General features: G+C 37.1%; 2 protein-coding genes across 7 annotated transcripts in view; both read left to right on the top strand.

The window, feature by feature from the left end:
* Positions 1–11,329, top strand: part of DNAH12 (dynein axonemal heavy chain 12) — a 73,225-nt gene extending 61,896 nt beyond the window's left edge. For both annotated transcript variants that reach the window (XM_074602999.1, XM_074603000.1), the window contains 14 exons: positions 56–214; positions 1,243–1,387; positions 2,201–2,351; positions 2,678–2,931; positions 3,502–3,642; positions 4,462–4,599; positions 5,507–5,740; positions 6,129–6,314; positions 6,776–6,879; positions 8,011–8,215; positions 8,409–8,546; positions 9,012–9,103; positions 9,341–9,408; positions 10,535–11,329. In XM_074602999.1, coding sequence (XP_074459100.1) covers positions 56–214; positions 1,243–1,387; positions 2,201–2,351; positions 2,678–2,931; positions 3,502–3,642; positions 4,462–4,599; positions 5,507–5,740; positions 6,129–6,314; positions 6,776–6,879; positions 8,011–8,215; positions 8,409–8,546; positions 9,012–9,103; positions 9,341–9,408; positions 10,535–10,725 — 2,206 coding nt within the window. In that variant the 3' untranslated portion in view covers positions 10,726–11,329. The remainder of the gene's footprint in view (positions 1–55; positions 215–1,242; positions 1,388–2,200; positions 2,352–2,677; positions 2,932–3,501; positions 3,643–4,461; positions 4,600–5,506; positions 5,741–6,128; positions 6,315–6,775; positions 6,880–8,010; positions 8,216–8,408; positions 8,547–9,011; positions 9,104–9,340; positions 9,409–10,534) is intronic.
* A 2,615-nt stretch (positions 11,330–13,944) lies between these two features.
* On the top strand, positions 13,945–24,751 carry ASB14 (ankyrin repeat and SOCS box containing 14). Of its 5 annotated transcripts, XM_074603007.1 has the most exons (10): positions 13,945–14,076; positions 14,605–14,659; position 14,857; positions 15,856–15,987; positions 16,079–16,237; positions 18,218–18,463; positions 20,082–20,253; positions 21,445–21,988; positions 22,819–22,972; positions 23,762–24,751. In XM_074603007.1, exons 1-10 carry the CDS (start codon positions 13,949–13,951, stop codon positions 23,953–23,955), a joined length of 1,785 nt encoding a protein of 594 aa, XP_074459108.1. In that variant the 5' UTR covers positions 13,945–13,948; the 3' UTR covers positions 23,956–24,751. The 5 variants fall into 5 exon arrangements, 4 of the variants coding, with proteins under 4 accessions (XP_074459108.1, XP_074459107.1, XP_074459106.1 ...); XM_074603006.1 differs by lacking the exons at positions 13,945–14,076; positions 14,605–14,659; position 14,857 and having other exon boundaries at positions 15,861–15,987; positions 18,221–18,463; XR_012589359.1 differs by lacking the exons at positions 13,945–14,076; positions 14,605–14,659; position 14,857; positions 15,856–15,987; positions 16,079–16,237 and having other exon boundaries at positions 18,318–18,463; positions 23,762–24,107; positions 24,383–24,751.
* Positions 24,752–24,783: the final 32 nt, after the last annotated feature.

Here is a 24,783-nt window from a genome sequence, read left to right as displayed (position 1 = left end):
GATTATGTAAAATTGTATCTCAATAACTGAATATTATCCATTTTTTTTAACACAGGGCTAAAAATGAAATAGAACAGCAAGAGTTTGTATTCTTACTGACTGGGGGTGTGGGTCTCAAGAATAAGTACAGGAATCCAGATCCATCTTGGCTATCAGATAAGAGCTGGGATGAATTATGTCGTGCAAGTGAAATCCCAGCTTTGAAAGGACTGAGGTATAGTAAAATATTGATGTGAATTAGCCTTAATTATTTTTGACCAAAGTACATGTAACGTGCTGAAAGAAATGTTTCCTGTGTGTTCTCCAAACCAGTGCCAGAATGCCAGTATGGTAAAATCAGCCCTTTTTCATCACTGGGTTTGCTTCACTTATTTAAGTCACACAGTCAGATCGCTAATTATAATATTATTTAATTAAACTATTTTCCTAAATTATTTGAGGCATTCCATAAAGAAATTTTTCTTTTGGAATGTCTCTGTGGTAGAGAAACAGTGTTTCAAGGGGGTCAATGGAGGCCAAAGGAAGTATATGTAGCAGAATTCCACTGCAGTTCTGGGGGAGGAATTTTGCTAGTAAAATCTAATCTTCTGAAATCAGGAGAATTTCACCCTGGATTTAAATAGAATTTAACCATAAATTCTGGAACCAGCAGGGCTGTACAAGTCTTGCATATAAATAGCTGACAGAACCCAAATATTTGGAGGATTTGGATCTGACTGCAGAAACAAGAAGAAACTCTGTTAGAAGAAATTATGTGAGGCTGTTTTGTGTTTTGTGCCCCTTTGGAGTTTTAGTAGCAACGTGAATGATGATCCAGCCTTTAAATAGTCTGAATATTGTCCCATTGCAGAGGATGTACTCTGCATGTTGCATGAAGGAAAATAATATTTTTTTTCCCTGGTTTAATTTCCCAGTAACTTCCTTCAGTTAGAGTGGGGTTTTCCTGGAATACGAGAGGCAGAAAGTTCACCCAGACCTTTGAAAGTCCAAGCAGTGCTGGTTGAAGGAGTAGGCAGAACTTATTGTCAACTCAGAGCCTTTCAGGTGGAGTCTTGTATGTCTTCAGTAGCGTGGTGGGAAGAGATTTTTCACTTTTCAGCATGGAGAAGCTCAACTACAGGTTTACTTGCTGATGTAGGTGTGGAGCGGCTTGTATGACAACACAATGTAATTGGCCTTTGATAAACATCAAAAAACAGGCTCCAGGTATTTACAGTAATTGTAACTGCATTTTCCCTCTAGGAGTCACATCTCTGAAAATATAGGTGAATGGCAAAAAGTTTATGACAGCAAAGAGCCACAAAGCTTTCCGTTACCAGAACAATTTAATAATACATTAAATGAATTACAAAAGATTATAATTCTTCGGTGCTTAAGACCAGACAAGGTAAAATGATCTGTTATCAAGTGTTTGTACGCTGTTCCATGTCTTGTAGCATAGTTTGCACTGGTTGTTAACATAACTAATCTTTTCTTCATCATATTTTATTAAGAAAATAAATGCTATTCTTATTTTTCAATTGAGCAATACAAACACCACAAGCATCAGGTGAGATCTTTTGTCTGACATGGGTTAATGCATCTTTCAGAGTATACTCATTGTTCTAGTTTTCTTCACGTGCTTGTTCATGCGTAGTCTGTTTGCTGGCGCACACAATATACTCGAGAGCAGGATATTCGTACAAAGGGTTCCAAGGCAGAGAGAGATCTAATGTGTTGATTTGAACAGCCAAGGCAAACTTTTAACACATACAGCCTTTGGCACACTTAGCAAATTGTATTGTATGTACTTTAGGAACAATCAATGTTAGGATTTAAAGTGCATAGAATTAATTAAAAATAATTACATTAATACTTACTAAGGGGGAATGTGCTGGTCATCCACATCAGGTAAAGCCTGAGTTAAAGTCTTATCATAATTTAATATTGTTTATATGAGGTATGTTATTTTTTTATTTTCTAAAAGCATTATTATGACTCATGTGAGGGGAGAAAAAAACCAAAAAAGTCAGGAGGGTGCCAACAAGAGGTGAAACCTTTGCTTCTCAAGCATTTGGCAAGACTGGTCTCAAATCTGTGCAACGCAGAGAGGTGTCTGTAGGATCAGGAATTTAACTAAATTAGGATACATAAAACATGCTGTCAAATATGCAGTTATATTTAACTTATGTTAATGGGTTTTATTTACTTTTTTTACCAGATTATTCCAGCTGTAACAACATTTGTAACTGATAAACTGGGGAAGAAATTTGTAGAGCCACCACCTTTTGATCTAACAAAAAGTTACTTAGATTCAAATTCTACAATCCCTTTAATATTTGTGCTATCTCCAGGGGCTGATCCCATGTCTAGTAAGTATACACAGAAAGAGAAAACAAAAGCATGGTGCAGCTTTTCAGATTAGGGACCTGAATTTCCCTTTCAATACACAAAGAGGATTATTTTGCACTTTGTGCAAGTAGATTTGAGTGCATCATGAAACACCGGTAAGATTCTGTACTCCCTAAAAATGGAAACAATATTTTAAACTGAATAAATACTACACTCTACATCAAAGCTATACCGTCTTGTATGTACATTTTAACAAAACAGTAATAAACATTTTTAAATTATTTTTTTTCATGACATAACTTCTTTTTAATGAAGACATGCTAAAATCTTATGCTTTCTATTTAAGGCCTCCTGAAATTTGCAAATGACAGAGAGATGGTTGGGGATAAGTTTCAGTCCATCTCATTAGGACAAGGACAAGGACCTATAGCTACAAAAATGATTCAGAGTGGAATGGAAGAAGGAACCTGGGTTTGTTTACAAAATTGTCATTTAGCTGTCTCATGGATGCCAATGCTGGAGAAAATATGTGAAGAGTTTAACAGTGACAAATGTCATCCAGCCTTCAGACTTTGGCTTACTAGTTACCCTTCACCTAAGGTACAGGCATTGCCAGATGTTCTGTATTGGGGGAAAGGAAAAGTCGATGAGGTTTTTAGGAAATGTTCATATCCCTGAATGAGCTGATAATACGGAACTTCTCTAAAGTACAGTGAGGCTGTTGAAGAGATAATTTAATCAAGAAAGGACATTTAAAAATAATTATAAACAGTAATACCAAGCTTCCTTTGTAGTGTTTTGGTATTGTGATGTGTGATATTTTGTGTACTAGTGAATGGAACTGCATATTGCCTGCATATGTAATTAAGAAGTTTCTGTGCTGTCCACCATTGTTTTGTTTCACATAAATTCAAAATTTTAATCTTGCATTTTATTTATAAGGTGTTGAATAACAAGAAAAGCTTTTAAAATGTAGATTTGTAGTTTACAGCAAGGTCTTTCTTTCTTGGTACCTTTCAGATACTTTTTTTTAAAGCTGTTGATGTTTAAAATTTAATTTCTTACAGATAATTGTTTATATAACAAACACAGAGTAATAACATATTGTTATAACAACATACCATCTATTCCACATTTTCTGAATGCAGTGTTGCTGGTTTTTATTTCTAGTTTCCAGTAACCGTCCTGCAGAATGGAGTGAAGATGACCAATGAACCTCCTACTGGTCTCCGGTTAAACCTTCTTCAGTCATTTCTTTCTGATCCCATTTCTGATCCTGCATTCTTCTCTGGATGCCCTGAAAAGGAGCTGGTAATGTGCCTATCTGTTGAGAGGGGTTTTTTTGTTTGTTTTATCCACAGATACTGGTTTCTGTCCAGTGAATATTAGAAGCTAAAATTTTTGACTATGGTTGTGAGTTTAGTTTTGCAATGATAAAAATGATTAGTTGAGAGTTACTTTGCCAGGTAATTGCACATGGCTATATTTAAAATGCTTTCTTAGGCTTTATTAAATTACGTTCATATTACACACACATACTACACAATATCTATAAACTCTGAACATTGATTAGTCAGGCATACCTATCATTATTGAGTTGGTAAGCACTGGGAAGATCTTTTCTTGCTACCAGGGACCAGTATTGCAGTGCCCAATATGTCTTATTGATAAATGATGAATCACTGAGTTAATCATTATCTGTGAAGGAAGTGAAAAAACAGTGGGATTACTCAGAGATATGAGTATGGTGATCAATATCCATAGGTATAAGTGGATGCATCTAAGGACTTAAATTAAACAATACATCGGTATTTTATCTTTGTCTAACGAGCCTTAAAAATAAATATCTGGTCCTATTTGAATTTTTATGAATTCAGCTGCCCATTACATGGAAAAAGAGAAAAATCTTGTGTAGTGGTACTTAAGGAACTAGGTAAATGTGCTTGCATATCTGGCAACTATGTGCATATTTGTTCCCAAGTTAAATAACCGCAGCATACTTAATAGTTGCTTGTATTTGTGCCCTAGGTGGAGAGTGGTAATCAAATGGTGTGTTGTCTATGTAAGTTACAGACTAGCGTGAGCATACAGCCTAGTTAATAATACTTTCTTGCTTTGTTTTTCTCAAAGGTATGGGAGAAACTGCTCTTTGGAGTCTGTTTTTTCCATGCTCTTGTTCAGGAGAGAAGAAAATTTGGGCCTCTTGGTTGGAATATACCCTATGGATTTAATGAATCAGACTTGCGAATCAGTATCAGACAGCTGCAGGTAAAATCAGCTATTGCCACCTTTAACTCTGATCTTGCGAAGCATAGGATTGAGCAAGAAGCAATACACTTAAATTACATCAAACGTTCATAGATTTTCATTACTTCAGTTACAAAGGCAAGGAACATCAATCATATAAATATTTTCAAAATCACAAAATTAAAACTTGTTTGTGAGATTTAGATTCATACAGACACATGGAATATAATGAGCATATATGAGTATAATAACAGTTTAAATTGTCATATGTAAGAGCTCACTGTGCTTTAAGTAACACAATGTCAGTGACCTGTTATGCTGGTTTTTGTGGTTAGTAGGAGGAATTTTTTTTACAAATATACTGTTAAACAGAAGCTCAGACCATTCTCCTTCCCTAAAATTAAATGTTGAACATGACTTGACCTAGAGTCTTCTGCAGGCCCTGTGTAGAAAAGTCAGGAGAGCTAAAACTGTGAATTAAAGAAGCTGAGGCTGAACAGTTGGAAAAGTTATCAAGAAGTTATGAAAGAGATCAGAGGGTTCTGAAGATTGGAACAAAAATTATGTGAAATGCACATTTCTTTATGACACAGAAAACTGTCCATCTAGAAAGTTTACGCTGGAAAATTGTCCTTTTGTAAATAGTTCAAGAATGACTTGTATTACTTACTAATCTATAATGTATATATTATTTATGAATATCCAGATGGGTATTCATAAGAGGCTTTTACTACGAACTCCTCTTTATTCTAAACAGCAATTTTACCTGAAAAAAATAATTCAGATTTTGAATTCCAGCTCTTAGGGAGAAAACTCTATAAACCGCTGTTATGCGTGTGCTGTATCTTCCAGCCCTTCAGTCTGTAGGTCACACTGTTGTTCTGCAGATATTTCCAGTCTCTGGAATTACTTATGTCTTCTGTTGCAGTTGTTCATAAATGAATACAGCCATGTCCCTTTTGAAGCTGTATCTTACCTAACTGGTGAGTGCAACTATGGAGGTCGAGTGACAGATGACTGGGACAGACGTTTACTGCTGACAATGCTGGATGACTTCTATAATCCAGATATAATTGAAAATCCTCATTACACTTTTTCTCCCAGCGGCAACTATTATGCTCCACCAAAAGGCACATATGAGGACTACATTGAGTTTATTAAGGTAAAAAATAGCAACGAGATTTTGAACTGTTATAATGATGATGCGCTAAAAAGCAATCCTTAAAGGCTTCTCTGCATTAGAAAGGTAGTTTTGCAGCACGTTAAACTGTGCTTGGCTTCTTGGCTAACACCCTTGTATGATCCTTGCCACGATCTAGAGTGTTTCCGAGAGGGAATCGTTAAGTAGACAGGAAGACCGTGGAAGTGGGTTTCTGTAAATGAGATGATAGCTCTCTCACCGGTAACGCTGTCTGCAAATACATACCATTACTGTCCTTACCCGTCTTGAAGTCAGTGGTAGTTTTTCACTCAGCTTCTTAAAGAAGACTTGGATCTAATTCCTAGCATCCTGCTTTATCTCATGCTGATGTTTGTTTATTTTCTCTTAGAGTCTTCCCTTTAGTCAGCACCCAGAGGTATTTGGTTTGCATGAAAATGTGGATATTTCAAAAGACCTTCAGGAAACTAAGATCCTCTTTGAATCTCTGCTTTTAACACAAGGAGGAGGCACTCAGGGAACTTCTGGAGGTGGTGACAGCACTCTTTATGAAATTGCAGATGATATTCTCAGCAAGGTATTGCATTATACCAACTACTCCAACTTATCTTTTCACAATGCATAAATTCTTTAACTAGAATCTTCAGTGTCAAATTGATTTCGTGTTGGAGGAAAATCCTCCTGGGAGGAATTTAGTGCAATATGAAAGTAATAAATAGGTAGGAGATAGGAGACAGAGAGAGAAAGCAGAGCAAATGCAACTTGGAAGAACAGTTGATTTGTTTGTGTGAACAATTTTAAAATTAATAAAATTGAAACGTATTCGTAACTTTTCATGGTATGAAAAAATCTAGCTGTTTTTTTAAAAAATCGTGATTTTTATTTGGATTAAACTACTACAGGCTGTATTGATAAGATACTCATCAGAAGGTTTAGCTGTATCTATTGCTCTGCAACTTGTCATATAAGCATATTTTGAATGTAATACCAATGTATAATGATATATGGAATGATTTCCAAATATGTTATCATTTACAGCTTCCAAATGATTTTGACATTGAAGGCTGCCTGAGTAAATATCCTGTGAGATATGAAGAAAGTATGAACACTGTGCTGGTGCAAGAAATGGAAAGATTTAACAAGTAAAAGTGTTATATTTTACTGAATGTAACCAAAATCATTCCATTTGCAGAAAAAGTTTTCCTGTGAATCATACACTGTAAACCCTATGTTGTGTGAAATATTTTATTTATTTATTTTGTTCCCTTCTAATTGTCTGCAGTCCATGCACAATTACTCCTTGTGGAAGGTCAGAATGTAAGACAGATGTCAGGAAAAATGATCTAGTGGCAAAATGAACTGAAAGAGAAAAATACATGGTAGAAGTGCATCCTGAGGACGCACTTGGAAAAGAGAATGTGAACAATATTTTTATGGTTTTTTTTAACTTCACTTTCTCTTTCAGCATCTTTATCTTCAATTATATTTTTTTTTTTCATATTTCTGACCTGTAGGGTAAAGGGGTTAGAAACTGTAATACACACATGGTTATAGTTAATGAAAATTTTTCCTTGATTGTTGGAAGTATTTCTGCTTATTTCTTTATCATCTCTCATGCATCTGTGTAATTTTTTTCCTTTTTTTCCCCCTTTCCTGATGCCTTTCTTCCTATACCTTATTTTCACAATTATTCTCCTAAGATTATAAACCTATAATCACTTTTATTTTTCGCTTTGGGTCTGCAGTCTCTCTTTTGACATTGTTTCCTAATTTTCTTTCATATCTTCACCTGCTTCTCCATTCTTTCTTCCCTGTTTTTCTCTGTGCTCCTTCTTTCCTATTTGTCTCTTCATGTCTCCCACGTCATTTGCTCCCAAACTTTCAATAATGCTCTCTGGCCTTCAGCCTCCTCAGCAAAGTTTGCCTTTGTTGCAGACCCTACCCACCTCTTCTTTTGTAATCTAAACCTTTTTCCATCATCTAGTAAACGCTGTATACATTTGGCGTTCCAAATTTACCCACTTAACAAACAATACAGAGTATATCAGAGATAAAAAATTAATTTATTATACTGTTCCTAATCTTAAATAAATCATTACACATGCACAAATCCACGACACTATACATGTAGCAATCACGCAGTTATATAGCAGCTATACAAATTCTATAGATGGTTCCATAATCCAGTTTTCTCTTTTTTTTTTCCAATGAGGATGTTGTGTTTTAAAATCATGCAAAATGTGTGAAAATTGTGTTTTATTTTTTAATTCTAGTTTAATCCGAACTATTCGTGTTACACTAATTAACCTGAAGAAAGCCATTAAAGGACTGGTTGTTATGGATGCTGAACTGGAGGCTCTGTGTGGCAGTTTACTTATTGGAAAAGTTCCTGAGAGTTGGGCAAAACGTTCATACCCAAGTCTAAAACCATTAGGGAGCTATATTCTAGATTTTCTAGAGAGGCTAAAATTTTTACAGGTAATGTACAAGAGGCCGTACGACCAATTATTTAATCTACTTTTTCATATAATTTGTCTTTTACATTAAAGGAGTAATGGGAAAGGAGTGATAGACTTCCCTTAGATTTTCTGAGTATGGTTATATAGAAAATGGTCAAACAATACGGGATTTGACTCTTTCTGGTTTTTGAATGTTATTTTCTTCTTTCCAGGATTGGTATGAATTAGGGAAGCCCACGGTTTTTTGGCTGTCAGGATTCTATTTTACTCAAGCTTTCTTAACTGGAGCTATGCAAAACTATGCTAGGAAGCACAGGATCCCTATTGACCTTCTGGGATATGAATTTCAGGTAGAGAGAAATTATAAGTGCATATTTTTATTACTCTGAGTGCTAATTTGTGGTGACATGTAGTAAGTAAATCCTGACTGGGAGGTTCATTTTGCAACTAACTCACTGCAAATTGAAGACAGACATTTCATTCTCTGGTGAGGTAGGCATGTTAAATAACATCCGTAAAAGAGGTATATTAAAAGTAGTTCTATCATTGGACCTGTACCGCCACTCAAGAAAACAGTCTATAGAGTACATATTTGTCTGTGTGATTAAAGCCTTATTTTATAACCTACAATAAAGGTAATTAAAAACAGAAATCTGCTATCTTTATGGTTTTATATAAAAGTAGTAGTGAAAAGGGAGGTATCACTGTATTATTCTCATTTTGGATTCGTCTTCTGGAAACTGGCTATTGGCATAATACCTCAAAAAGCAAACAGCTATAAAAGTTTAATAACATGGAACTCTTACTTCTTGTAGGTTATTCCTCAGGATACTGCTGATGCTGCACCAGAAGATGGCGTTTATATCCGCGGATTATTTTTAGACGGAGCTCGCTGGGACAGGACCAAGTCAGTAACAGAGTGTTTCACTATGGTTCTGGAAAGCTCTCTTGGGTGCTCAAACAAGATTTGTTTAAGTATTTTAATTTTTAATTGATACTTTTCATATTATTGAAATGACACACCAAATGAAATACTCCTTCATGCATGGAAAATGGGGAAGAAAACAAAAAAACCCAAGCCTCAAACCCCTCTTTGGTTTAACACCAAGCCACAAATAATTACCTTGTTGCTTTCTCTCGCCAGGGGAATGTTAGCTGAGCAGTATCCCAAATTGCTCTTTGATATGATGCCAATCATTTGGATAAAGCCAAGTGAGTATAATTTCTTTGAAGTGTGAGCTATTCAACAAGAAATTGAAACAGTGAATTCCTTTTTTACAGAACATCAATGCTCCTGCCCTCACCAGAGTACCCAAACGTGCGCAGAACTCATGTGCGTCTGACCTGTGACGCATTAAAAACAGGGCCGGCTAGCTTGAGTCAGTCTCATCTCATCTGAGCAACAGGCCTGTCCCTCTCCCCACAGATGTTTATATCTATGGATTGGACAAAAGGACCAGTTAAATTAATTTTTTATAAATATGTTTAGGTGCTGCCTAATCTATTTTTCAACCAGAAGTTAGTTTGGGTAGGAAAGCACGTGGTGCTTGAATTCCTGGCTCTGGACAAGTTGAGGAGAACTTTTAATTGATTTACAGAAACAGTATTTTACCTCACATGAATTTAGCAAGGTTTGCTCAGGTTATTTTTAGCTGCTATGCTAGTTGTCTGTCATACTAGTAAGATATTTTCCATAACTCCTGTTTTCTTCGAGCGGGAGCAATAAATCCTTGTTTTTATTTATTCACTCTAGCAGGACTTTTGACTGCAACTGTTGCAACTTACATGGTGTTACCTAATGGGCAGTTTTACAAAGTTTCCGCTTTTTCTGCCAGTGCTCTTTCTGGTTGTTGTATGAATCTGTTCAGACATGCATGATTTTAGACTTTGCACAAGTTGCATGTCAGCAGTCTAGGCGTACAAGGAATTCCTGCGGAGTTGTGTCCTTGTGTCGCAGGTGACTTGAATTGCAGTTAGCTTCTGGGACTGCTGGACCAGAATTCTTGTGGAGCTGGTAAAAGCTCGTGTATAAACTGTGCTTTAACTGTGTAAGTATTCAGATTTTAATGTGTCTTTGAATGATTACAAAGCTGGTAGAATCACAGAAAGGCATTGAGTCTGGAAAACAAATTGTAGTTAAATTAAGTTGGGTCTAAAACCAAAACAAATGACACAAGAAAACACAAAAAAAAGCCAGATAATTTTATTATGTCACTCACAAAACAATTTTGCATTTTTATTTGGCTGTAAGGACATTACTGTAAATACTTAATATTAGAATGTAGATTATTGTTCAGATCTGCTGAATGTAATATATTATGTTGGATTTTTTTTGAAGCTGCAAAATCGGACATAAAGAAATCTAATGCATATGTTTGCCCACTCTACAAGACAAGCGAACGTAAAGGAGTCTTATCTACTACTGGACATTCGACTAACTTTGTCATTGCTTTGACGCTAAACACGGATAAACCAGTTCAACACTGGATCAAGCGAGGTGTTGCATTGCTCTGCCAGCTGGATGACTAACTTTGGACAGTTCAGAAACACACTTCACAAGATCCCGTTCTTTTTCTTTGCTTACACTGGAATGGTCTGTGTAAAAGAAACATCTGACTTTTTTATATTAAAAGATGCATGCAAATATTTTCTGATCCTCAATGTTGCCTCTTAAATAACTATTATTATTAGCATCTTTGCAATCTAGAAAAGATACAGCTAGGATTTTAGACTTTGGTAATATTATTAATGTGTAAACATAAATTTTACGCATTATTTGAATATCACAAAATATATCTTAATGGAAAATTAAATAGTCTGCGCTTTGAGAGAAATGTTGAAGCATTAAGAGTGCTGAATCATGCGAGTGGAAAGCTAGTAGGTAGTAAGTTTTGGGATTTCAACGGGATTTATATATAGCCTATGTTTTGTCAGAGCAACAGTGAAGACTGCAGTATGAGAAATCACTTAATTGTCTATAGTAAGTACTTCAGATGCCTTCTTTCTTCAGCAAATTCATCTTTTCAGGATTTAATTCAGACAGTCTGATTTTTTGTAAGGGTTTTTTTCCAAATAGTTGCTGTGAAGAATAAATGATAAAATCTCCCTTATGACTACCTGCCATAAAATGTTATCCTGTTTCATTATTGCTCCAGAGAAACAGTCTGGTTTCAGTTCCTTCACTGATCTGCACTTATTTTTCTTTAGGAAAAAAAATTACTCAAGCATCCTTCCTAGATCTCCTCTAGCAAAGAACTATTTCTGCATTGCATTCAGACACAGCCATCATCATTTATTTGTAAGGATCCCTCCATAAAATACAGTAATAAATTAAGCACGTGAAAGTCTCACTCCATCCTACCGTCACTACCGTCACTATTCTAACCAGGCATCTATGTCCTGCATTTCCCCGCGCATGGTGCGTTACACCAGCACAAGTTTTCAGCATAGCTCTATCCTTCTGAAATTGTGCTTTTCCCTTTAAAGACTCTCTGTGTTTGCCTTTTTGGTTTTTTTTTTCCTATTTATATTAATATGTGAATTGTGATTAGGCAATCAGAAACACAGTAATTTTTAATAGAGTACTTGCTTGATTTTATTTGTTTATGTTTACTTTTATTGTTTTTAGTTTTTACACTGTCTTACTCTTTTAAGTAAGCTTCTAACAGTATCTTCTATTTACTCCCTTAGGAAAGCACTAAAGAATTTTCTTTCGGTAATGTAATAGTCACTGCTTATGGTTCTCAAATTCTCATTCCAAAGACTTTTAACAAGAGTATTTTTACAAAGAAACTGGACTTTTAATTCCTTCTTTTGCTGACACCATTTGTCAGGTCAGATTATTAAACGTAACTAACCTATATGAAAGAAACATGGAGAAAGTCCCAGAGTATCTTATGATCGGGTATTTATAGTGAGCTATTAATGGACATAGGCTCTACTGAGATCATTTTCAATCCTGAAAATATCACTTTCAAGTTAATAATCACTTCTTCAAAGTGTGAGGTCTTCCCTCTTTCGGAAGGTGAGGAAAAGCAGTATATTTTCTCAATTCATAAGAAAATCAGTAATCTTTTTACAAAAAAAAAAAAAGAATCTAGATTTAAAATGTTTGTATACTCATTGTACGATGGGTATCATCAAATACTAACAGTTACTTGTCTGTATATTTTGTTAATATATTTGTCTCTTTTGCTACGTGTGCAATTACAGAGCAAGGCCTTGCAATCACGCATTAGGTGGATCGGGTAACAAATTAAATGACGCAGGTTTGCTATGAATTACTGCTGCCTAAATTTAAGATGTTTCTAGAATTACTCCAAACTTTGTAAGTGGCATGTTGACAGCTCCCTTCGTTTTGCTGTGCTCGTTCATTTTGCTAATTTATTTATTTCTGTCAGTTTTACTTATTCATTTTATTTTACTTTGCCCTGTATTTTTGGTTGTTTTTTTCAGGCCAGCTGTCTTGAAAGACAGAAGTGGAAGTTTTGATAAGGTAAAACACACAAGAGGTTTGAGCCTAACAGAACATCTGTGAATTTAATCTATAATAGCATGTAGCTGAATATACAAAAGAACAGTGTGACTGCCTGGGCGTATAACAGTGTACATCTACACGCATTATACTATTTAATGAGTGATATGATCATTTATAATGTTTTGATTTCTTCTTAAATTTTAACATTTAGAATTAACAAATAGTACAAATGGGTTTTATTTCTGTGCTCCATTTTTTGTATGACAATCTTAAAAGGGTAAAAATATTTTTTAATTGAACCCTTTCAATTTGGCAAGCTTTTTTTTTTTTAAATTGGTTCTATTCTTAAGTGGATTTTTTGTTATGGGGTTTTTTTTGTAGTGTTTTTTTTTTTTTTATTATTATCATTAACTCCATTGTGGTTACACCAGTATTTTTACTTTCTGTCTGTATTTGTATATATACTGTTGCAGTATTTTATGTATATATATCCCTTACAAGTATTAGGAAAAAACAGGCATGCATTGATGAAAAATGCAGAATTCTATGTTTATTGGGTCTAAATGGCTGTAGAATATGTACGCGAGGTGGTAAAGTTGTTCTTTTTTCAAGCGTGGGGTTTGATGTTGTTTCAGTTGGAAGGCTGATACACATAATAGCACAAATCTACAATACTTTGCTGACTACAAGACGTGGCCCTAACAATATCTTTGTTGAAACAGTTCAAACAAAAACCATTTAAAAAAAAAAAAAATCTCATGTCCTTCACTTGTCCTTCACTTCCAGGTCCTCTGTGAACAAACTGAAAAAACAACCCAAGTCTTATTGCACGTCTGTTTTCCTACTAAGGAAACATCAGAGCACAATTGTGATGATATTTGAGTGTCTAAGAGGGAATAACTATTTATCTGAAAACTAAGTTTTACTTGTTTTTGTTGCTTTCTAGTAAGTAATGTCAGAACAAGTAGTTATTCTGTATGTTCAGTCTGTGGAACAGAGAGAAAAGCTATCACGTGCTATTGGAATAGAAAACCTTTACTCTGTTCTAAATGGAATAACTCTTTGCAGCAAAAACTTAAATACCTGGGAGAAGGCTGGAGCTTGAGATGGAGAAGTTGTGATTCATTTGTTGTAAACTATGTTTCATTTCTCTTGATACTTAAACAGGGATTGCTATTTCTGTTACTCCAGATTTAACCTGAAGATTTAACATCTGCTTCCAATTAAAAAGCAGTGTTTCCCTACAAAAAGCGATCCAAGCTGTGCTGATTTGGCATGTATAATTCTACATATATGTTTGATGACGATTCTGATGATGAAATCCCTACACAACAAGCTATTCAGGAAAGCTTACAAGATAGGCATAAAATTGAAACAAGTGGCAGTGCAACAGAGGATGAAAGGTAATAAATTATTACTTCTGGTTTGGGTGTTTTCTTGGCATTATCATAAGCATGTAGTAACCTTATCTTCCCTTTTCAGTCTATATGTTGTGTTGCTCTGACCTTGTCTCATGGATACTGGGACCCACTGGTAGCTCACTTGCTATGAGTTCTCCCTGAAAAAGTATACCAATTTCCTCAAAAATATGGAACGTAAGAAACTTTCTGGTGACATTTGACATCAATACCTAAATGAGTACAAGGCTTGATGAAGAAGTTAAGTATGTGATGTAAAAATAGATTGGTATGGTAGCTTTCCCTCATTTTAGTATTTAATTGTTGGACTTTGTATGAAAACTCAAATATTTATGGCGGCAGGGGAAGACCAACCAAAAAAGCGTTTTAATATGTTAAACCCCGACAAAACCTATGTAACTTACAGAAATCTAACGTGTAGTCTAGGCTTGAGTATTTTAATTAAGGGATAATTATATCCTGAACTTCACATTAATTTTTACTTCTCATTTTATTTGTGTTCTGTTTATGCAGTTTCCAGTATATTGCAAGTGAAGAACATGAAAAGATAATTGCAGCAATTCGGACAGTTAAGTACAAACACACTCCACAAAGCCTATACCCCTAGGAATCACTTGGATATTGCATTGTTGAGCAATGCCTACATTTTAGGTGTTTGATCACCTGATTTAAGTGCAGTTTTTCTTTATATAGTCTGGGGTGGAGTAAGGCAACTAAAAACAGGACACCAAAAAGCTAACATATTAGATAGGAACATGGTAAAAGGGTGGGTTCATATGTCACTCCTCTCATATTCCATTGCTTCATCTCCTGGAGTTAGGGGACAATGCCGGGCCTTTCTTGCAAAATAAACGACAGGACAGCAAGGGCCTCAGTCAATTAATACTTCCTAAAAGCGTTTCACTTTGTGAGATACCTGGATGAAAATCCCTTCTCTACCTGAAGGGTGTTCCAGAATTGTTCCTTAACTGCCAGAATTGAATGTATTTCTAGATGAGATGTTCTTAGTCTGCCCTTCTGAAACAACAGTCTTTGCTGGAAAAGCAGATGCTATATATGTTCCATACACTATGAAGAATATGCCTAAACTGTAATTACACTTGCTTTCTGGCCTTATGAATATATAGTTCTTCCATATGTAGGAGAACTTCAGTGGCAGAGACTGAGAGCAATCTGTCCGCTCACCCTAGAGCTGTAGGTAACAGGAGGGAGACTGCCTTCTCCCAGGAATGAGGGGATAAAAACCATGAGCAGAAACCAGGATTCTACTTAAACAGGCTTTCCAGCCAAGAAAGTTTTGCAGTTTCTTGGCGAGATATAAAATTGAAAACACAATCATCTCTGTTGATTAAAGTTCCAGTAAGATTGTTAGTAAGAACAGGAATACAAGATAGGTCTCATCCTGTTAAATCACCTTCATTTTACTTTTCCCAACCTAAATATTTTTCCTACAGTTTCACTAGGACACTTGTTTACTTCATACATTAAACTTTCATGCGCTGTTGCTCATAAGAGAGGATTATATTTGAAATATTTTAGTCAATTATAAATAAGTTTTTTCAGTGTATAATTCAAAATGGTTTGTGAGTCAATGACAGTCATTGATTGTTCCATTCGTGAAAACCACCCTCTGAGGAAAAATTACTTTGCCAAAGTTGTTTATTCTAGATACACTGATGGGATAAATGGCACTCAGTATGTAAGTTGCCTGAATTTTGGTTTATTATGAGTAATGAGATACGTGTCTGTCTTAAAATATCACAGGCCAAGAGGAGGCCTTGGTGAAGTTGGTGAAGCACAGTTCTGCTTTTGAAGAAGCAGATCAGCAAGGCTGGCTTCCTGTGCATGAAGCTGCAGCACAGCTAAATAAGAACATCCTTGAAATAACTTTGAAAGGTACGTAGTCCTTGTCGTTTTCCGCCAAAAAGTTTTACAAAGTCAGGTTTGATGAATGATCCAGCTTCAAATGTGTTTTTCTGTATTTCAGCCTCCCGTGCCACTACATGGGAACAGACCACTCTAAAAGGGGAAACACCTCTCTTGGTGGCAGTAAGAAATTGCTTTGTAGATAATGTCCGCTTTCTTCTGCTCAATGGCTGCAATCCCAATGTTAAGAATGAAGAGGGAGATTCTCCTTTAGTTACAGGTGAATACCTTTTTTAGGGGTGGAGAGGTGAGGGCATGAGGGAGGTTCTAGTTACACGTTTTAAGTTTCAATTTCACATTCTTGACTTCACATCAATATCTACAATATTTTGCTATAAGGAGCAAAAAATGCTAATCTCAATATTGAATGTGTCTGTCCCTGTCTTTCTTGATGATATCAAGGCTTTAAATGAACTGACAGTTCCAAGTTAGGGACTGTCACCACAAGGTTCTTAGCATTATTTATTAATTAAAGTATTACCCTTATTGGTCTACTGAAGTATGGGACATAGAACTAAGAGAAGCTAAAAAGCTTTCCCCAAAGTCTGATCCAATGCAGGGAGCTCCAGATGCCTACCGTTTTCCATCCCTCAGTTGCAAAGAGTTTGAGGTTCAGGTTGTACATACATCTTCTTCGTTCAAAGAATCAAAAAGATTTCTCCATGAAGTGCCAGTGTCTTCCTCTGCTTTCCTTGGCATCATTTATGCAGTAGTGCCAGATAACCAGGTCCTCCTGCTTCTTCATGCTATTACTGGTTTTCATGTCTGCAGACATAAAACATTCATATTGTCTGCTTACATGGCATCTCTTTCATTGCATCAGCTTCTCTTTCTTCAAAAACCATCATAATTGGTTTTGATTTTCAAAAATTATAGCAAACCAGCCTGATTTATCTGCATTACGTAGAGCATAAAACAGTGTTTGTCCCTATCCAGGCATTGTTGGAATTAATCCAAGTATGACAAGTGAAGAAGCTAGCCAGGCCTAAATTCTCGGTTCACTTCTCTCTGATTTTTTTTTTTTTTGATTGAAGAAGGCAGTCACATTCCTAGTGTCACTCGTAGTGTGAATGCCATTTTAATTTGATCATGCACAAGAACTGTAATTCTTGATTTGTGAAGAATAAGTCCTAATATTTTGCCAAGATGTTTTTCAAAAATTATGTATGTTCATTTCATTTGCTTCCCCCAACTAGGGCTATGATGCCATTATGCTTAATGAGTCCTAGCCAAAAAAAGGGAAGTGTGTTCTCATTGTCTGAGTGCTAAAGGAGCACTGTAAGTTTATTGGACAAACTTGTAAGTTTTTTTGATATTGGAAGGGTGTTTTTTTCAAAACTATTGTTAAAGGAAGAGGAAAATGCCTACCTGTCCATAGGACCTCCAATCCATCCCTTTGAATAACTAAAGCAAGTGGTCAGGGCCACCTGCTTAAACAAGGTGCAGAAAATTCCTAGATGCTTTTCAAGTTCTCTGTATTAAAATGCACCATCCCCCATGAAGGGGATGTATGGGATTTATCTAAAGCAGCCATGTAGGTTACAGATAATGGGGCATCTCAGGTTATAGTGTGCTGTCAGTGGTATTTCAAGCAGCTGTGGCACATGAAGCTTCTCTGCCTAATCTGTCTCACTGAAGGGCGCTCACTGTTCTACCCCGCACAGCCTGGAAGATCAAAGAGGGAAGGAGGGAAAGGTGTTGCTTACTCATTCCATTCACTGGAGCCAATGCAAATTACTCTTTTAAGATCCTTACTGATTTAACAGATCAGGCTTATTAAGCTAATAAGGTATACGACGCTGTCATTTTAAGACTTGTTTAATATTATGGTAACTGCTTATGAAGATTAAATAGAGGTCTCTGAGCAGGCCAGCTGCTGACCGCGCTAAGTCCCTATATATTATCTCCATCTAGTGGCAAGGGAAGTTGCATTCAGTTGCATTACCAAATGCAACAGAGGATTACAGAGAGAAAGAGATTACCGTAAAACTATTCATTTGCATAGTTAATGTTATCCTGGAAACAAAGAACAGACCTGGCAATAAGTTAAACCTTTCGGTGTAATATGACATTTCTCAGTGTATAAATAGCACTGCCAGGAACAGCTCGGGCTTTCCTGGGCTGCCACATAACAGAAGCCATAGTGCCTAGAATCGTGTTGAATAACATTCTGGCTGATACTTCGCTTATTGTCTTACAGCAGTTAAACATGATTCGTATGAGATTGCCTCCTTGTTGATAAGTTCTGGTGCAAAAGTGAATTTGCAATGTGTCCACAAGAGGACTGCTTTACACGAGGCAGCCAGATTAGGCAGGAAGGATCTGGTGAAGCTTCTCCTTCGTTCTGGAGCAGATCCTGACCCTCGCAGTGGCTATGGGCTCACACCTCTGGCACTGGCTGCACAGGTCGGACATACAGAAATTATGGAGCTCTTATTGCAAAAAGGTGAGGCTTTATTATATAGAAAGAGAAGGCTTGGGGTGAGCTTCTATTTTGCCAGTGTTATAAGTATCTGATGGGATGGTATAATGAAGACAGAGCCAGATTCTTCTCAGTGCCCAATAACAGGACAAGAGGCAGTGGGCCCCAACTGAAACCTAAAAGATTCTGCCTGAACATAAGAAAACACTTTTTTTCTATAGGGTAGTTGAACATTGAAGTGGGTCACTCAGAGAAGTTGTGGAGTCTTTATCCTTGGAGATGCTAAAAACCTGACTGGACGCTGTCCTGGGCAACTTGCTGTAGCTGACCCTGCTTGAGCACAGGCTTGGACTGGATGTTCTCTAAAGGTCCTTTCCAACCTCAGCTATTCTGTGGTTCTGTTTTACAACTTAGTAGATTGATTTAGTAACGTGTAGGTTCAGTAGTGGTGGTGGTGGTGAAGTGAGTAGAAATTGTAAGCCACATGTGTTAGTACTGAAGTGCCTAAAGCCCAAATGGGACAAAGTGAATCCTCTTTCCAATGAAGAAAATTATTCCAAAATGCAGAGGCAAAAAAATTTGTTCTTAGCTCAGTAGTCAGTGAAACTTTGCATTACTGAAGTGAAAAGAAATGAACTGTTGTCATGTGATTGAGTACGCAGCTGATAGGGTTAATGGATCCAAACATATACAAAGTATATTTTTAGAGATTACTTACTGTAGTAGTCATCAATGAAGGCTTTGCAAAACTGCAAGCAAATCTGACACACACCCAGGAGATATTTTGTTTGCATTTTTGGATGGTATCTTAATTTATTTGAACAATTTGACTCCCAAATCACATGAGTTGAGGTCCATCTAAAGAATTCCTAGTATCTAAATTTCACTTTATGAGATACATATGTGTGTGTCTATATATACACACACGTATGTATACTCTCTAAAGTAGTTAGCCTATTTATACACATTTTTATTAGTCTGCTGAAAGTTCTGTGATTGGGTTAAAACTGGTTATTGTAAGATACGCCTTCAGAAATAGCAGCAGAGGTAACTTTCCTTACTAAAGAAAATTAAATGCTATCTGCACCGAAAGGATTGTTGTGATGTAGGTAAGTAAAGGCCTGATAAAGACTACATTTTCATAATATTCAAATAATGTATCAACATTTTAGTGAGTGGATGTAATTGTTTTTAAATGCAATATTGTTTTCTCATGTAGACAGGTCACCGTAGGGAAGGGGTGGGGAATTTTATATGATGGCTGAGCAGCACTGGAACTGGATTGTATGAACTGTTTTGATACTGGGGTTCTTTCACATTTACAGTTATATCTGTCTGGTCTTTGTAAAGTAGAACCGAAATGCGTTGTGCATAAGCCAAAAAACAATTATTCGTTTGAATAAGAAGCAAACCCCTTGCTTGCTCAGTTCTAGCATCGAGTCTTACTGTGTGATTGTGTTCAAAGTGGTTTGGACCTTCTTGTTCCCATGATCAAGGATCCAACATGAAGGTTTATGCCTATAGTGGTTTTATTTGGTGAAGAATATTATCCACAATACCATGTCACTGGGAGGCTGGAGATAGTAATTACTGCTGGATATTTGTAGTGACTACCTTGAAAATCCTTGATGCTTCTTTCCAGGTGCGGATGTTCTTTCACAGGCAATGGATTGTGCTTCTGTATTATTTGAAGCTGCAGGAGGAGGAAACCCAGATTCTCTGAGTCTTTTACTAGAATATGGAGCTGATGCCAACGTACCAAAGCACTCGGGTCATTTGCCAATCCACAGAGCTGCATATAGAGGACACTTTGTGTGAGTTAATATACTTAAAAATCAAGTAATGGTGACACCAGAGATACTAATTTTGCTAATTCTACCTTACTCCATGCAGGCAGAAAATCTGTAGTTTTGTAGAAGGAATTCTTTTTTGACCGTGTAAATATGAGTTTTCCGTATCTGAATGTAAGAGACCAGTCAGGATAAAATCTTCATCATTTCTGGGATGAACCTACTAATTCCTATAGCGTTTCCACACTTGTCACAAATAGTAACAGTGTCCAGTCTGATATTGAGCTTCTTGGGACGTCCTCACTCTCTTTGGGTATGCCTCATCTCTACCCTGTCACAGGAAGGTAAAAATACTAAATAATTAAATAGATTTAGGGGATGAGAGTTGTCCTTATTTTAAAGACAGGAAGGTCACTGGAAGATATTTATGCTAAAATCACAATAAGTGAGAAACAATTCTTCAATACTAGTAATGTTGCATTGTGGTGGAGAGAGTCCAGCAGAGGGCTACAGAGATGATCAAGGGACTGGGGCATCTCTCTTATGAGGAAAGGCTGAGACGCCTGGGTCTGTTTAGCCTGGAGAAGGGAAGACCGCGAGGGGATCTCGTCGATGTTAATAATATCTAAAAGGTGGGTGTCAAGAGGATGGGGCCAGACTCTTTTCAGTGGTGCCCAGGGACAGGACAAGAGGCAACATACACAAGATGGAACACAGGAAATTCCGTCTGAACAGAAGGAAAAACTTCTTTCCTGCGAGGGTGGCAGAGCCCTGGCTCAGGCTGCCCAGAGAGGTGGGGGAGTCTCCGTGTCTGGAAACATTCCAAATCCGCCTGGATGCACTCCTGTGCTGCCTGCTCTGGGTGACCCTGCTCTGGCGGGGGGGTTGGACTAGATGATCTCCAGAAGTCTCTTCCAACCCCCACCATTCTATGATTCCTCTAGCAAGGAATGGGGTTGTTAATGAATAATAGTATAATAGAATAATATTTTACGTGTGGTAGGTGTAAAGCCAGTATCCGGTGCTGGCTAAGAATTTAGTTGTTAGCAGTTAATGTAGAGGTATAGCATGTCATGGTGCTGATTTGGTAGATTAAGACAACTGTACACAGTCCTGATGAATTCTGAAGTCCAGCAACACAGAGAAATTCAAAGATTGAACTAGGTGAACTAGTACATTTAAGATTCTGAGATTCTTTTTTTTTTAATTTTTCAGAGCCCTAAAATATTTAGTTCCAGTTACTGATTTTGATGCCATTAAAGAAAGTGGGATAAGTCCGGTTCACTCAGCAGCAGCAGGAGCACATCCTCAGTGCCTTGAGTTTCTCCTCAAATCTGGGTTTGATGCCAATTTCATGCTGGATCAAAGAGTTCGCAAAGGCTATGATGACCACCGGAAATCAGCATTGTACTTTGCTGTTTCCAATGGGGATATCTGTTCAACACAGTTGCTGTTGGACGCTGGAGCCCTGCCAAACCAAGATCCCATCAACTGTCTCCAAATAGCCTTGAGAATGGGCAACTATGAGTTAATTAATCTACTGCTCCGACACGGGGCTAATGTCAATTACTTCTGCAGAGTGAATACAACACACTTTCCATCAGCTCTACAGTATGCTCTGAAAGATGAAGTCATGTTAAGGATGCTGATGAACTATGGGTATGATGTGCACCGCTGCTTTGATTGCCCACAGGGAAACAGTTCGCGTTCCCAGTATGTGACTGATGGATGGACTTCTACTGTTATCAAAGATACAATGGTAAGTATATCAGATGGCTTCATATGCTGTTTTATTACTGGTGTCCTTTCTAAAACTAAATGAAAAAGTATTTAATGCAGTGTCAGAAAAGGCAGCTTTGAAACTGTGAGACCATTTATACATAAAAATAGGAGTAGACAAGGCTTTAAAATTAAATAGTTGTTGCCATGAGGCCCGGTTTATGACAGCAAATGGTCATAAATAGTATTTTTCAATTGTGAAAATATAGCTAATGATGTGCTAATGATGAGTACAGAATTGGCTCTCCAGGGCAGTCTTGTCCATGCAGGGACTTGCAGGCTGGCTCGCTGGGTTGCCTTGTATCCCGCCACCAGTCCTGGAAGGCTGTTGTAAGGACCCCCTGGAGCTGGCATGGCAAGAACTGAGCAGACATCAACAAACCTGGACCGACCTACAGAGGGTCCTAGAGACACCCATCAGTGTCATTGTTTTGCAGTTTGTAAAGTCCACTGGAACCTAATAAACCCTTCTTTAACCTGAAGATAAGGGGTTGTGGCATGCATTGGGCTGCGATGCAAGGCTAAATTCTGCTCAGGGAGTGGTTGCGCTTCTTTTTAAGCACTTAGTTACCAAATATACAGCTGATTAAGTTCATTTTTTGATCTAGTACAGAATAACTGTCTCAAGATTTTCATATTCTACTCATGAGGCTTAATGCAAGCTGTGACAACCTCTAAAGCTCTCCTGACTGACAGAACACTCCTTCCTGGGGTTCTGCTGAAGTTATTTAATTGCTCTTGCCCTGCAGAGGTGGAAGTCATTTACAGGAGTATTGAATATTATCCTATTAAACATTTTGTTTCTATCAGTTCTGTGAAGTGATAACCTTGTCATGGTTGAAGCATCTGTCCGGGAAAGTGGTACGAGTAATGTTAGATTATGTCGATCATGTTAATATCTGCTGGAAGCTAGAAGCAGTTCTCAAAGAACAGGAACTCTGGCCAGACATCAATTCAATTTTAAGTAAGTATCTCATGTTTACATTTGAAATGACAAACAAGCTGTTTGGGGATTGGTGCCTTTTTTGGTCATGGTATTTGTTTTCATTTTTTCAGACTGCTGCTTTTCTTGACCCTTGTTAGGCCAAAAGTTATGTTTTGACAGCAAGAGACCTCTTAAAAATCAGTCTGTGTAGGATTTAAACTAAGTTCCTCTCAGAACTCTGATACAGTAACTGCACAATCCACCTAGAGCACTCGGGAACTTTAATTATAATGTAGACAACACAGTCCTCTTCAAGGGGAGAAACGCTTTCCCCCCTGCCTCAAGTTGGAACAAATCTAATAAATCACTGGTTTTGAATGATTTAATTCTAGTCTAGATTAATTCTATGTCCTTTTTCCTTGTTCATAATTAAGAAGTAGTGACTCAAAATTCTACTTTTAGTAGCTTCTTCAGGTTGACAGAAAACTGGCAGCAGTTATTTGGGGTTAAAGTACATTCCCCAAACTTTACTACTTAAACTTGCATTAACCTACATTTATTCAATTTGACAGAATCAAAATCTGTTGATTTAGCTGCAAATGGTCACAAATATAACTGAGACATACATGGGCTGAGATAAAAAGGCTGGATCCTGACCACTCCAGTTGTCCAGGGAGAACAACATTCATTTTATCTGTCTATTCACAGAATGAACATGCAGCAAAATCGTGACCAAAGCTTTTGAAAGGCAGCAAAGTATTGAATAAATAAATTGAACAAAAATTAATAAATAGCTTATTAACATTAATCTTGCCTTCTCATTTCTAGCAAATCCTCGCTCTCTGAAGCATCTTTGTCGCCTGAAAATACGGGAATGCATGGGCCGGTTGCGTCTCCGTTGTCCTGTCTTCATGACCTTCCTTCCACTGCCAAACTGCTTGAAAGACTACATACTATACAAGGAATATGATCTTTACGGACAGGAAAACTTCATAGGAACATACAACCTCAACTGTACATAATTATTAGCTCTATGTTTTGAAGGGAATGCTGACGTGGATAAGACTGTCTTATGCAGCAGCTTTTTTCTTTTGGGATTTTCTCCTGTGTATGTTAAGGAATACCAACACTTCCCCCCCTCACCCCTCGAAGAAAATGGGGAGAATCCCAAAATGTAAGTATTGGTGATCCCATTCTACGTATCTACTGGAATATAAACTATCTGAAAGTTATGGCAATAGTATTATAAATGTCTAGTGTGAAAAGGTGAGGAACTGTAAAGTGTGGGGCTGCAAACCTTGTGTTGTTGCTATGTTAAAGCCTGTCGTAACTGATAACACTACCACCGTTGCAGCGTTAAACTGGGGGTTTAACTCAAGATCAGGGATTTAACTAACACCAGGTAGGGACACAGTTCTTTTTCTCTTGAACCTCCCTTTCTCTTGACAGGAAGTAGAGTTTTTGTTTGTGAAATCCTGCATTTGAAGTCCGGAAGAGCAGCCTAGGTAATTTATTTTTTTCACCCAGTTAAGCAATCCACATTCTAAGCAGCAAAACGGGATTAACGGCTATAAACCCCTCTGTTTATCACAGCAACTAGTGTGAAATACCAATGTTTCAACAAGAAGGCACTATTTCTGAAAGACATGTTCGTTCTGCATCTCATTCTTAAATATGGATATGTCTCATCCATGACATATTTTGTTTGCTCTCTCCAGAACTAGGTTTCCCTGGTACAGTGCTGTCCAAAGGCATGATTGCTATTTTTGGAGTTTCTCTTCATATAGTTGGAGCTTAAGCTTTTGGAGCACGATCTGTCAGCAGTCACAGTTGCTTCAGGAATTCTTAGA

The sequence above is a fragment of the Larus michahellis genome, chromosome 10, assembly GCF_964199755.1.
Source record: "Larus michahellis chromosome 10, bLarMic1.1, whole genome shotgun sequence".
Taxonomy (NCBI): domain Eukaryota; kingdom Metazoa; phylum Chordata; class Aves; order Charadriiformes; family Laridae; genus Larus; species Larus michahellis.
Note: the sequence above shows the minus strand (reverse complement) of the source record. Positions and strands in the feature narration are given on the sequence as shown.